The sequence below is a fragment of the Megalops cyprinoides genome, chromosome 22, assembly GCF_013368585.1.
Source record: "Megalops cyprinoides isolate fMegCyp1 chromosome 22, fMegCyp1.pri, whole genome shotgun sequence".
Taxonomy (NCBI): domain Eukaryota; kingdom Metazoa; phylum Chordata; class Actinopteri; order Elopiformes; family Megalopidae; genus Megalops; species Megalops cyprinoides.
The window spans coordinates 20,873,805-20,888,251 of NC_050604.1; the positions used below are offsets into that span (position 1 = coordinate 20,873,805).

Below are 14,447 nucleotides of genomic sequence, written 5' to 3' on the forward strand. Positions count from 1 at the left end.
CACTTTTGACACGGACCGCAAGGATGCCCTGGCACGGTGACGAAACAGCAGGACCATCCGAGGCCCGTAGGAGTGCACAGGAAGCAGCCCCGCACTTTCCCACCATTGTCTCTTAGATACTCAGTCGCGTCGGGGGCGGGCGGCGCGGATTCTCCTGCTGCGTTTCTGTCCGGGACATGCATTTCTGAGATGATTGAAATGACTGTAGATAATTGGGACAGAGTGGCCAGAGAATGGCTTTGTTCAGATCCAAGACCGGGATAGAGAACAGTTGCATTTCAAACCGCCGCTGATTAGTTTCAGGTCTTTGCGATGTAAAAGCTTTTAATTGCTTTTGTAGTTAGGACTTGATAAGTGACAGTAGGGTATTATTATGTGATGGTTTAAAATGTTAATCTGCAGACACTACCACATGAAAAAGAATTATGGGAGCTTTTAGTTATGACTGTTCTTCCAATATGGTCATGGTTCTAATTTAATTTGCAGGCATTATGAAGCAGAAGTTACACCTAGGTTTTAATCTACAAGATGCACATGTTTTCCTTTGGATTGAAAAATCAATGTCTGTATTAATGTAGTCATTAATCATTTTCTTGTTTTTTTTTTTTTTTTTGCTTTATTTGTTATAATAGGAAATGTTGCAAATTCATTTGCCATCGATCCGGTCATGGGAACTGTAACTGTGGCGAAGGAGCTGGATCGCAACAGCAAGAACCACTTTGAGCTGACCGTGAAAGCGTCAGACAAAGGAACTCCCCCGCTGAGCGCCACAGCAACCGTCCACATTGACGTCACCGTGTCCGATAATGCGACGCCCAGGTTCGCCGAGAAGGAGTTCTCTGCTGAGGTCAGCGAAACGGCCCCTGTTGGGAGCTTTGTGAGCCTGATTACAGCGTCCAGCCAGTCCTCTGTCTTCTACCAGATTAAGGATGGAAACGTGGATGGCGCCTTCGACATCAACCCCAACTCGGGCGTGGTGGTCACCCAGAGGGCGCTGGACTACGAGACGCTGCCATCGTACAGGCTGACCGTGCAGGGCACCAACATGGCGGGGCTGGTGAGCAACGCTACACTGGTGGTCCATCTGAAGGACGAGAACGACAATGCCCCTGTCTTTACCCAGGCCGAATTCACGGGTGCGGTCAGCGAGGCGGCCCCGGTCAACAGCGTGGTTCTGACCAAAGACAACACCCCGCTGGTCATCCGTGCCTCTGACGCAGACAGAGACATCAACGCCATGCTGGTCTACCACATTGTTGAGCCCTACGCCCACAATTATTTTGCCATAGACTCCAGCACTGGGGCCATCCGGACAACCACCAGCCTGGACTATGAGCAGAGGAGCATCTTCCACTTCACTGTGCAAGTCCATGACATGGGATCGCCACGCCTGTTTGCCGAGGTGGCCGCCAATGTGACCATCCAAGTCATCGACGTCAACGACTGCGCCCCGCAGTTCAGCAAGGAGCTGTACGAGGCCTCCCTCATAGTGCCGACGTACAAGGGGGTGAAAGTGATGGAGGTCAACGCCACAGACGCCGACTCCGGCTCCAACGCCAAGCTCATCTTTTCCATTTCTGAAGGCAACATTGGAGACAAGTTCAAGATGGACCCCAATTCAGGTGCCATTTTTGTTCAGAACGTCACCCAGCTGAGAAGCAGGTATGAACTGAGGGTGAGAGTCTCAGATGGAAGATTTGCCAGTACAGCTTCTGTAAAAATAAACGTGCGGGAGAACAAAGAGAGTAGTCTGAAGTTCACCCAGGAATCGTACACTGCCTCCGTTAAAGAAAACCTGGTCGAGAAGAAAACTCTGGCGGTCATTGCCACCGTGGGGAACCAGGTGAACGAGCCTCTGTTTTACACCATCCTGAATCCCGACAGAAGGTTCCAGATCAGCCGCACCTCTGGTGTGCTCTCTACCACGGGTATCCCATTCGACCGCGAGGAACAAGACGCGTTCGACATAGTTGTGGAGGTGACAAAGGAGGACAGGTCAGCTGGGCTTGCCCACGTCGTCGTGGCGGTGACCGTCGAGGATGAGAACGACAACTCGCCCATGTTTGTCAACTTGCCCTATCACGCGCTGGTGCAGATGGACGCCGAGGTGGGCCAAGCCATCAGGCAGGTGACCGCTGTGGACAAGGACATGGGTAAGAACGCGGAGATCCACTACCACCTGAAAGAGCACCATGAGTACTTCCAGATAAGTCCCGCGGGGGAAATTTCTCTGAAGAAGCCATTTGAGAGGGACACCCTGAACATGGAGTTTGTCGTTCATGTCGTAGCTAAAGACGGAGGAGAGCCGCCCCATTCAGCAGAGGTGGAGGTGCCCATTACAGTGGTGAACAAGGCAGTACCGGTGTTCGAAAGGCCCTTCTATAGCATAGAGATCCCAGAGAACATACAGCTGCACACACCTGTTGTGCACGTTCAGGCTAATGACTCAGAGGGCCCCCGTATAGTGTATACCATCTCAGAAGGAGACCCACTAAGCCAGTTTTCCATAAACTTCAACACAGGAGTTGTGCATGTGGTCCGACCACTGGATTTCGAAACTCACCCCGCCTATAAGCTGAGCGTGAGAGCAATGGACTCTCTGACCGGGGCCCACTCTGAGGTTTTTGTCGACATCATTTTGGAAGATGTCAACGATAATGCCCCAGTGTTTCAGGCCAAGGTCTACAACGCCAGCCTCTCAGAAGCCTCTGTCATCGGCACCTCCGTCCTGCAAGTGATGGCCACGGACTCTGACTCGGGCAACAGCAAGGTGCTGTTTTATCAGCTGCTGGAGGATGCAGATGGGAATGCGGATTACTTCAGCATTGACCGCGGCAGCGGGGTCATCTGGACCACTCGCATGCTGGACCATGAAGAAAGACCGCAGCACACCCTGACTGTGAGGGCTGTGGATGGAGGAGTCCCCGCCCTTTCCAGCGATGTCACGGTGGTCATCGATGTGACCGACCTGAATGACAACCCGCCGGTCTTTGCGCAGCGGCTGTACGAGGCCACTGTTAGCGAGCTTGCCCCTCGTGGGCACTTTGTCACACACGTCCAGGCCTCCGATGCAGACAGCTCCGACGCTGGGAAGCTGGAGTTCTCCATCCTCTCCGGGAACGAGGACCAGAACTTCTCCATCGACCGCAAGACCGGAGCGATCACCATCTCCAACCACCGCAAGCCGCACATGGAGCCGTTTTACAACCTCAACGTGTCGGTGTCCGATGGCGTATTCAGGAGCTCGACCACTGTCAGAGTGACGGTCATTGGTGCGAACTTCCACAGCCCGGCCTTCCCTCAGATCGATTATGTGGTGGAACTCGTGGAGAACTCTCCGGTCGGTACCCTCGTTGCAGAAGCCCAAGCCACCGACGAAGACTCTGGCACTTATGGAGAAGTGACGTACCACATTGTGAATGACTTCGCGAGAGACAAGTTTTCTGTCAGTGAAGATGGGGAAATACACACCCTTGAGAGCCTGGATCGCGAGAATGTAATTGAGAAGGTGATCCCCATAAGCTTGATGGCAAAAGATGGAGGGGGAAAGGTGGGCTTCTGCACCATCAATGTCATTTTGACCGACGTCAATGACAACGCTCCCCAGTTCAGAGCAGCAGAGTACAGGGTTAATGTGGCCTCAGACGTCCCAAAAGGAACTACGGTGGTCAGAATAGGCGCATCAGACGTGGATGAAGGAAGCAATGCGGATATCACATACGCCATCGAAGCGGATGTTGAAAATGTGGCGGAAAACTTCGAGATCCACCCCTTCACCGGTGTCATTGTGACGAAAGAAAGCCTCATCGGGCTAGAAGATGACCTCTACTCCTTCTTCGTGAGGGCCAAGGACGGTGGGAATCCGTCCAAACAGTCGGTCGTGCCAGTTTACATCCGAATTCTGGCCCCCGAGGTGCCCGTGCCCAGGTTCATCGAGCCGCACTACAGGTACGCCATCGCTGAAGACCTCCCAGTGGGATCGGAGATCGACGTCATCCAGGCAGAGAGCGACCAGCCAGTCTTCTACAGCCTGGTCAAAGGGAACACGCCGGAGAGTAATCAGGGTGAAGTGTTCGTCATCGACCGGGACACGGGCAGGTTGAAGCTGGAGAAGAGCCTCGATCACGAGACAACCAAGTGGTACCAGCTCACGCTTTTGGCACAGAGTTCTCACAGTGGCACAGAGGTGGTGTCTGCTGCTGATATCAGCATACAGGTGAAGGACGTCAACGACAACCGCCCTGCCTTCGAGTCCGACCCTTACCAGGCCGTCGTGGTGGAGAACCTGCCGGGGGGTACCTTTGTGATCCAAGTGAAGGCTACGGACCTGGACTCCGGGACCAACGGCCAGGTGGTCTACAGCCTGGACCAGAACCAGGAGTCAGAGGAGGTTCTGGAGCTGTTCACCATCAACAGCGAGACGGGCTGGCTCACCACCTTGAAGGAGCTGGACCGCGAGGAGCGTGGCCAACACACTGTGGCAGTGGTGGCGTCCGACCGCGGGGAGAAGACGCAGCTGGTCGCCCGCACCAGAGTGGAGGTGACGGTGGCGGACGTGAACGACAACCCGCCGCGCTTCACAGCCGAGATCTACAAGGGGACGGTGAGCGAGGATGACCCGCCGCCCAGCGGGGTCATCGCCATCCTCAGCACCAGTGATGCCGACTCTGAGCCAATCAACAAGCAGGTCAACTACTTCATCACAGGTCAGTCAGCCCTTCTGCTCACACACTTACATCAGTCAATGTAGAGATATTACCCACATATGCACACATGTACAGTTATTGAAAAAGAGTCTCTATGAAATGTACTTTAATCTCTAAACAGTCTTTGAATTGGCTAAATTGAAAGCTCCAGTCAAATATTTGGGTCATTTGAAAAAAATAAAACGAACAGTATAATTATCTCAATAACAGTTTTCCACAGACTTGGGAAATGCACAACCCCTAGTGCTAATTAACTTGTGTGAAGAGTGATGCCAAGTTTAATATCTGGAGAAACGATAATTAGTTTTCTCGCTGTGGTTGCAGTGTTTTTCTTTAGCAAGTCTCACCAAATAGCCTTCTTTTTGGGAAATAAGCAGAAAGAAAATGTCATTTGTATTGGTACGTATATGAGTACAAGTCTGAAGGTGGTTCGATGTATTTTTAGGATTGTGTCCAGACAATGTTGATTTTCCTTGGAGCTACAGAGAGGCACCTGAAGTTGTTTGACAGTCAAACATTACTTCATGTTTTAAACTTGCAGACCTTCTGTGCATATTATGTAACCTTTGTGGTTTTTGAGCTCATCCTTGGTGAATGAGAGTAAACAAATAATTGTTGTATATACCAGAAAATTTTTTTTAAAAGTTAAAAATGTATTTTTCTGACTCTGTTCCGGAACCCGAGTGAATGTTTTCCCCGTGGTCTCTTTCAGGGGGAGATCCTCTGGGCCAGTTTGCCATAGAGCACGCTCAGAACGAGTGGAAGGTGTCTGTGCGGAAGCCCCTGGACCGCGAGGAGAGGGATAATTACCTGCTCAACATCACCGCCACCGACGGCACCTTCGTGGCCAAGGCGGTTGTGGAGGTGAAGGTTCTGGACGCCAACGACAACAGCCCGGTTTGTGAAAAGGTACGTCCCCAGATGCCAGCATACGTTTTCTACAGGGGAGTAAACCGGCTATCTGGGAACCTTGATCTGCACAAACTGTCTATGTTTTTATTATTATTGTTTTTGCAGGTCAAAGTTTGGAGTTGAAAAGTGTGAAGTAGTTACTATTTGTATGCCGGGCACATAATATCCTTATTTGGGGAGACCTGTTAAGCTTTCATGTTTCTGAAAGGTAACCAATCCCTTTATACAGCTGGGTATTTACTGAGGCAGGTTACAGCTGCAGCACTCTATCTGAGTTTTGGATGTGTGACCTTATTAATATGAGTTTAGCGCCTCAACTGTTCTGCCACACCGCTGAGCCTCAGATCAGACTCTCAGCACTGCAGTGAAGTCCTCTCAGCTCCGACGGTAACTTGTGCTGGAAACGGTTTTTGTGCACGCACGAAACACAGGTGCACGCACTTAAGCTCGCATCTGCTGCTCTTTTTTGAAGTACACGCGTAACAGCTGTATTCCTTGATTGGTGACAACCCCCCCCCATTCTCTCCCCCCCTTCCTCCCGCAGGCCCTTTATGCAGAAGCTGTTCCTGAGGACGCCCCTGCCGGTAAACTGATCCTCCAGGTCTCCGCTACAGACGCAGACATCCGCTCCAACGCCCACATCACCTACGAGCTGCACGGCGTCGGTTCGGAGAGCTTCAGCATAGACGCAGACACAGGTACGCAGCGCCCGGATCAGTGCGTCACACTGCCGCTGCCGTGTTTATTTTTAATGTGCTGTTCGTCATTCTCAGATTCTCGATTTTACATGCGGCTCGAGCAATGCTTACGTCCTCTTTACCTGTAAAGGGCAGATTTCTGTCGTTGGATCTTAACCACGTGCACATACCCACCCTCACCACTCTCCGGTTTCATGTACGCACAGACACACACCCACACACTCGTCTGGCTCCACAGCAGTTCTTACAAACGGCGCTAGGCTGATAAGCACAGGCGTTACGTTAGCCCGCTGTGCTTTGTGAGCTCTGTCTGTGTTTGGAAAGGACAGAAGCCCCTCTCGAAGCTGGCTGGCATGAGGTAACAGTTGTACTCACACGAGGGCTGAGTGTAAACATTGTGGCTGTGGGCACAGGGCTCCTCATAGGCCCTGTGGTCTCAGTGATGTCACAAAGCAATCAGAGCCACAGTTCCGGAGTCTTTAATGCGGAACATGTTGCCACTGAGCGTGGATGGAGTTCTGGAAGTGCTGTGTGTAACTGACACAGTCAGCCACTGCACAGCCCACAGCCCACAGCCGTCAGCCGAGACTCCCGGTCACACACACAGGGCAATGCTCATTATTGGCAGTAACTACTGCATCTGCTACCTGCTCCTCATGAGACTGGAGGCTGTTGCTGCTCCCTTTTGTAGCTGAGCTGTATGCAAACTTGACCTTATTATGAGCAGAAAGGGGAATTCAGAGCTGGAATGAGGTGCTGCGTGAATGAAGCCTTGTATACCCTACACATACACACACACACACACACACACACACACTCACTTCAGTGTGCCAAGTTTAAATGATTTAATTATTAGTGTAATTCTATTCTAAATGAATCCCTGCTCCACCCCACCCCTTTGTTAGGCGATGTTATAGCCTCTCACTCCCTCCACCCATCAACCTACAGAAGCACTGATTCCCACCCCATGCATTAATAACACATCAGACCAACCTGTTTGCACTGCCAGTACTCCTCCAGTACTCTCTGATATTCTCTATCTGTCTGTCCTCTAGTATCTGACAGAAACATCGGTTTTCCAGAGGTCTGTATTGTCCTTTGTGAACTTCCAGTTCTAATTCCTAAATTGCCCTAATTTGGCTGTGATGACAAAATATTTCCTATGGGAGGAAACAAGATCAATAGGTCAGCCGAGGAGTTGCGACTCTTTGCCTGGATTCAGGTGGCGGAGAGAGGAGATGCTTCAGTAACCACAGGGGACCTGTCCAAATTCTGCAAGTCGCACTTCATAAAGGAGTTAAAACATCTACTGTCAGTTCGGCCTCTACTCGGCGAAACCCTGCACGTCAGAAATCAACAATGCCAGAGGGAGGCTTTATCACGGCATTTGAGCTACCGATGAACAAAAACAATTTTGCACCTCTTTCAGATACTCTTTGATGTTTGATTCAGGAGAACTTGAACTGTGAAAGCCAGCCAGCTTGTTTGGTCTGAGTGTGCTGTTCTGTTTGAAGTGAGTTAAATGTGCCTGGACATTTTTTTGTTCCTTCTGTGAATGGAAGAAAAGGTGGATTATTGTACATTAGGATGTCAAAATTTTCTGTTTATCTGAGGAGTCTTGTAAAAGCTGGCCAATGCACCTCCCTAGATGTATACCCTCTTTGCTCCTAAAGCTGCTCTTAGGTACCAGGTATTTTGCTCTGTGCTGTGGTTCTCATACAAGCTAGTTATTTATTTCTGTAAGGTGCCCGTTGTTTGGGTGAATTTTGTAGTCATTAAGGAGTAAATGTTGTAAATGGGTCCGCTCAGCCATGTCACCCAAATGCCCTCGGAGGGCATTCTGCGCCCCCCCCCCCCCCCCCCCCCCCGAGCAGTGGGGCCGCTTTGAATTCAGAGGGAAGAGCCAGGCTCCTGTCCCAGGAGTACTTTCAGGAGGTGGAGGAGGAGACTTTTTTTTCAGTTCATTATGTTTGGAGTTGGACGTTCTTGAGTTTGACCTTGCCGGCAGCCTTCTAAGGGCTGGACTCTTGGTTGGCAAACGGGTAATTTTCCTGTGGGCGGAAAACTTTTACCAAGGGAACGGGAGTGTGGTGAGGAAGTGAGTGGGTGGTCTTAAAAGGGCACTCATTGGACTTCTCTCAGAGAAGTGATCCACTGCCGGCCTTACTTAGAAATTATCATGTCTACATGATTGTGGTGATTGAAATGAATTGCAGGGTTTTGGGAGAAAAAAAGCGTTGAGTAGAATTCTGTCTAGGAAATTACCCTCAGGTCTAGTACATTTCCTTCACAGAGTAAATTTGTTGCGTGTTGGGATTTTATTTAACCCTTATTTAACCAGTTTAATTGAGAAGCAGTCCTAATTTTTGACCCCTCAAAAATGGTGTGTCCAAGAGAACACAGAAAATTCAATTCTGTTAGAAAGTGTGGAGATGCAGATAAGACCTTGGACCTTGCCCAAGGGTACAACAGCAGTGCACCAGCAGGGAATCAAACCAGCAACCTTTCGGGTACAAGTCCTGCTCCTTGGTCCATCCAGATGCTTTCCCTGGGTTTTTTTTTCCATGGGGCTGCACTGAAAGAGCCCGGTGTCCCTGTGTGTCTGCAGGGGAGGTGAAGACGCTGCTCCCGCTGGACCGGGAGGAGACGGAGGTGTACCAGCTGACGGCACGGGCCCTGGACGGGGGCGGCCGCTCCTGTGAGGCCCAGGTGCGCATCACGGTGGAGGACGTCAACGACAACGTGCCGCAGTTCGCCGCCGACCCCTATGCCGTCACCGTGTTCGAGAACACTGAGGTCGGCACCTTCGTGGCGAAGCTGCAGGCCACAGACCTCGACCTGGGTAAGCTTCCCTTACCGCTCACTGCCCGATAACCATGCGCGCAGGAAAATACGGCCCGAATTTTGTCATTTTACTTGTTTGTGATCCAGATTGTGGCATAAGTGCTGTTCCAAAAAGATGCCTCTTTCTGTTACTTGAAAGGGAGAAAACCAATAATGGTGAAAATTGGTGTTTTGGTCAAAGATGACAGCATTCTGGCATCTGTAGTGGATTGCATTTCCCAAAAGTGCTGAGGATGCTGCTGAAAGATGTAATCTCATCAGCCTGATCTGTCATAAATGCTGTGATTTTTGGCCATAAATAATGCTGTAAACGGTGTTTCAGACGGGAAATAACACAGATTTAACCATTCGTCACTCTCCGCTACCCCAATAAATCCTCATATTTCTAAACATTTCGTGAAATGAAATTGCTGGGTTTTCATTAAAGTGAAAAAAGTGGAGCTCCTGCCTATACTAACACACTTCCACAGCACCCTGTATCAGAGGTCTTGCCTATACTAACATACTCCCACAGCACCCTGTATCAGAAGTCCTGCTTATACTAACACACTCTCACAGCACACTGCGTCAGAGGTGTTGCCTATACTGACACACTCTCACTGCACCCTGGATCAGAGGCGTCTAATAACACACTGCATCAGGTCCCGTCTATAGAAACAGCTGTGAAACTGAGGGTGTGCAGCATCGATCTCCTCTGAGACCGCAAGCTCGAGCTTCCCTAAATCCTGCGCAACAAGAGTGCAGACCTGGAAACCGTGGCGACGGAGGCGTGAAAATCTGAGGCGGCGTCGGTGCGGGGCCGAGCGGCCGCCACGCGGCTCCTAACAGGCGGAAAATAACGGTCCCGCTCGGGCAGGGGCCCGGCAGCGGGGTCCGTGTCCGGCGCTCTTAGGAGCTCATATATTAGCCTGTCCAACCCCCTCCCTGTCAGCGAGCGGGTCCGTTCAGGTAAACGCTCAGCGTAACTGATGGAGCACAATTGTGGCTGCAGGGTCGTTCTGTCTCAAGTCCATTTGGAAAATGACATTTTGATAGCCCTGTCGGAGAGCGGCTTCACCTGTCTGCCACTGTGAGGGACAGAGATGGCTTCTGTGTGTGTGTGTGTGTGTGTGTGTGTGTGGCAGGGGGATGAAACGGGACAGATTTGACCAGCAGAGTGTGCAGATGGTGGGAAAATTCACTCCTTAACCAGACCCATGGGGCTGGGGTTAGTTGGCAGTTGATTTCGGCTCCGTGTAGTTGGTAATAAAAACAGAACAGCAACAGTAATTGTGGAGGGAGATTTGGCACCGTATCAGTCTTCCGTTCTGTAGCAGCTTGCCTTGACCGCCTAGACAACCAACCAATCAAATTTATAACACACACACACACACACACACACTCACTCACTCACTCCAAAACAGAAAAACCATGTACACACACTCCAGAGAAACTCACACGCAGCTGTTGAGGAGACAGTGAGAAAAGCTATGTTTTGATTGGTTGTCGGTCCGCGCCGGAAACCCTTAGCAGGCTGCGATGAGGGTGAGATTTCATCATATCGTCTCCATTGTCTGTTCCTCTCCGCTGCTCAGTCAGTTCCCCCCCCCCACGCCCGCCCCGGCTTATGCTGTGTCTACACCGCCAAGATAAGTGGGGTAATCTCCCACCCTGTAGCGCACGAGACGGAACGATTACTGCTCAGCAAAGTTTCCCTGTTCAGGTCACCAAATCCTTTCACCGCTTCGGCGTGGTAATTCGAGCCTTGGGTTGGAACGCAGTCGTTTCCCACTCGCGGGGGAAAGCTCCCGCGTTTCCCGCGCCTCCCCCTGTCGGGTGGCAGAGGTTCAGCGTTTCGGTGGTGTGGTTGGCTCTTCCGTGGGGCAGTATTTGGCGTTTTGATGTTTGGCTCTTCTGCGGGACAGTATGTTCAGTCTGGTCTTTGGCTCTTCTGTGGGCCAGTATTTGGCATTCTGATCTTTGGCTCTTCTGTGGGACGCTCTTTTGCAGTCCGATATTTGGCTCATCTGCGGGGCAATATTTGGCATTCTGAATTATGGCTGTCCTGCAGGACAGTTTTGCAGTTTGATATTTGGCTGACTTGTGAGGTAGTATTTGGCGTTCTGACCTATGGCTCTTCTGTAGAACAGCGTACGTTGCTGTGTACGCTTTTCTGTGAGACAGTCTTTTGCGGTCCGATATTTGGTTCTTCCATGGGGCAGTATTTGGCATTCGGACTTGTGGCTCTTTTGTATAACAGTGTGTTGCAGTCTGACGCTTGGCTCCTCTGCGGGGCAGTATTTGGCATTTCCTCACAGCGCTGCTGTTGTGTGCTGCGGTGGTGCTTCTCTCTGGAGACGGCTTATCTGTCGCATTCCACAGGAACCAAAGAGGCTGAGAAAGTTCCGCCGCAGAACGGCGATAAGAGGGAACACACCACACACACGCACACACACACACACACACACACACACACACACACACACGCACACACACACACTCCCATGGGGGTTATCTCTCAAAAGTTTTCCGCCTGCGCTCCCTTAGCTCCATTTTGCCTCGCTAATCGCGACCGGAGCGACCGCCCCTGCAATCAGAGCCAAAACGCTCTTCCCCAGGGCGTGAACCCGCGTTCAGGCTCGCGGTTCGCTAAAACCAACAGGCCCTTTTATGCACAGGTGTTTGCAGCTGCCGGTAATGGCGGTAAAGATAAGTGAATGCGTGCGGGCCCATTCACTTGACTATACTTAAGTAGTTTTAGAGGAGAGACAGGGTCTGGTACAGCCGATTGTGACGGAGGGGGGCTGTAAAAACACACTGTCACGGGATGAGCACCGGGGAGAATTTGTGACCTTACAAACGCAGAGCCAGTGACAAATTGCAAGTGGCGCGTCTGCGAGAGGCATTAACATTATTATTGCGATCCATCTCTGTCTGGTTTCGGGACGGCGCCGCGGGGGGGTAATGAGCGCGATATCATTTTCCTCTCTCTCTCTCTCTCTCTCTCTCTCTCTCTCTCTCTCTCTCTCTGTGGCCCAGGTGCAAACGGCGAGGTCCTGTACTCGCTGGCGGACTCGGCGGATGGCACCTTCTCCATCGACGGGCGCAGCGGGGTGGTGAGTCTGCAGCGGCCGCTGGACCGCGAGGCGCAGGCGGTGTACTCGCTCCGGGCGCTGGCCTCTGACCGCGGCGTCTCCCCGAGGCTGTCCTCCGCCTGCGCTGTGCTGGTGTCCGTGCTGGACATCAACGACAACCCGCCGGTGTTCGAGCAGCGCGAGTACGTGGCAGCCGTGCCCGAGGACGTGGCGCCGGGGACCCAGGTGCTGCGCGTGTTCGCCGCCAGCCGCGACGTCGAGGCCAACGCCGAGATCTCCTACGCCATCGTCAGCGGCAACGAGCGCGGGGCATTCCGTGTCGACCCCCACACCGGTGCGTTTGGGGCGGGGTTTTTTTTTTTAAAACATACACATGTGACTGGACCTCAGATTTACCTTTGAAAATGAAGTGCGGGGAGAGTCCTGCCGGACGCACTAAGCATACGCTAAGCCATCGGCCCTCACAGTGTCTAATCAACTCAGCCTCTTGGGTTTTATTTTCCCGTACAGTAGATCAATCTTATCAAGCTCTCCAACACACTGACATCTCAGAAGCGGGGATTACTGTGACACACAGAGCCCTTAATAATGTGCGCGCTCTCTCTCGCTCTCTGCCACCCTCTCCCTTTCTGTCTCTCCCTCCCTCTACTGCTTCCTCTTTCTGTTTTCTCTCTACTCTTTCTGCCACCCTCTCCCATTTTCTCTCTCCTATTTCCCTTGCTATCTTTCTCTTTCCCATTTCCCTTACTGTCTTTCTCTCTCCCTCTCTCCTTCCCTTACCCATTCTCCCTCGTTCCCTCACTCTGTCTCCCTCCCCCTTTTCCTCCCTCCCTCTCCTCCCCCCCCCCCATTCTCCTCTTTCCCTCTCTCGTCTTCTCTCTCACTCCCACTCTCCCTCCCTCTACCTCTCTCTCTCTTCCCCGCTCACCCTCTCTCCTCTTTCCCTCTCCTCTCTCTCCCAACCTCTGCCACTTGTACCTGCAGGCGACATCTTTGTCATTGAGGCCCTGGACTACGAGACCTCCCACGAGTACTACCTGACGGTGGAGGCCACAGACGGCGGGACTCCCTCGCTCAGCGACATGGCGACGGTCAACATCAACCTGACCGACGTCAACGACAACAGCCCAGTGTTCAGCCAGGGTGTGTACGCCGCCGTGGTGAGCGAGGACGCCGAGCCCGGGAGGACCGTGGTGGCGGTGAGTGACGTCATCGGTCAAGTCCAGTCGTAGTGGTCGCTGTTAAATCAGAGTCACGCGGGGTTTATGAAAACACATCTGGTCTGGAAAATAATTTAATTAAATCTCTGCCACCCACGCACCCTCCCCCCCACCCCTCCAAAAAAGAAGGGCTCATTTCAGCAGCTGCCTTAGAGACGTTTTTCCCCTTTCTCCCTCTCCCGTCTCTCCGGCTCTTTCTCTCCCTCGCTTTCCTAATGGCCATTAATCAGAGATGTGTCTCTAATCATCCACAATATAAGTTACCCGTGGCGAAATGAGATTTTAATGTGTGGCGGTGTCGTGCTCTCCTGGCTGCAGCCCCCGGTCTGATTTCCCAGGGGGCCGCGGGCCATATTTATCAGCGCGGCCAGAGCATGCGTGTCCCTCTGATTAAAACAGGTGTTTGATGTCCTCCCTGGGGCAGGACAGGCTGTAAAAAAAACGCTGTCTCTGTGGCCTCTGCTACAGGTCGTGGCGGAGGACGCCGACGGGCCCTCCAACAACCACATCCACTACTCCATCGTCGGCGGCAACCAGGGGAGCCCCTTCACCATCGACCCCGTGAAAGGAGAGGTGAAGGTGGCCCGTCAGCTGGACAGGGAAAAGGTGAGCCCCACAGGTGTCTGCTGGCGGAGGTACAGGTGCATTCACGGCTCTATAGAGACTGACCGTATAAATAGCGTGAGCGGTGTGTATGTGGAGCTGCTTTTTAATTGTACGAGAGCAGCAGGCAAGGTCTGATTGTCCTCTACTTTCACCTCTCCGTTGAACTCAGATATCGGGGTTCACTCTGACCGTGCTGGCGTCTGACAACGGGACACCCCCCAGGTCCAGCAGCGCCACGGTGAACATCGACGTGTCTGACGTGAACGACAACGCCCCCGCCTTCTCCCAGGCCAACTACAGCCTCATCCTCCAGGTGGGTGCCGTCCTCTGACCCTCCTCCTTTCTGAAAAAAAGAGGGGCGCTCTTTGGAGATTCTACTGGGAACCA

The 14,447-nt window shown here is 52.1% G+C and overlaps 1 protein-coding gene across 8 annotated transcripts in view; it reads left to right on the top strand.

Annotated features, from left to right (window-relative positions):
* Nucleotides 1-14,447, top strand: part of fat1a (FAT atypical cadherin 1a) — a 72,634-nt gene that overhangs the window by 44,065 nt on the left and 14,122 nt on the right. For all 8 annotated transcript variants that reach the window (XM_036516896.1, XM_036516895.1, XM_036516897.1 and 5 more), the window contains 8 exons: nucleotides 633-4,706; nucleotides 5,419-5,615; nucleotides 6,163-6,316; nucleotides 8,925-9,158; nucleotides 12,179-12,568; nucleotides 13,219-13,433; nucleotides 13,923-14,060; nucleotides 14,230-14,373. In XM_036516896.1, the coding sequence (XP_036372789.1) occupies nucleotides 633-4,706; nucleotides 5,419-5,615; nucleotides 6,163-6,316; nucleotides 8,925-9,158; nucleotides 12,179-12,568; nucleotides 13,219-13,433; nucleotides 13,923-14,060; nucleotides 14,230-14,373 (5,546 nt within the window). The remainder of the gene's footprint in view (nucleotides 1-632; nucleotides 4,707-5,418; nucleotides 5,616-6,162; nucleotides 6,317-8,924; nucleotides 9,159-12,178; nucleotides 12,569-13,218; nucleotides 13,434-13,922; nucleotides 14,061-14,229; nucleotides 14,374-14,447) is intronic.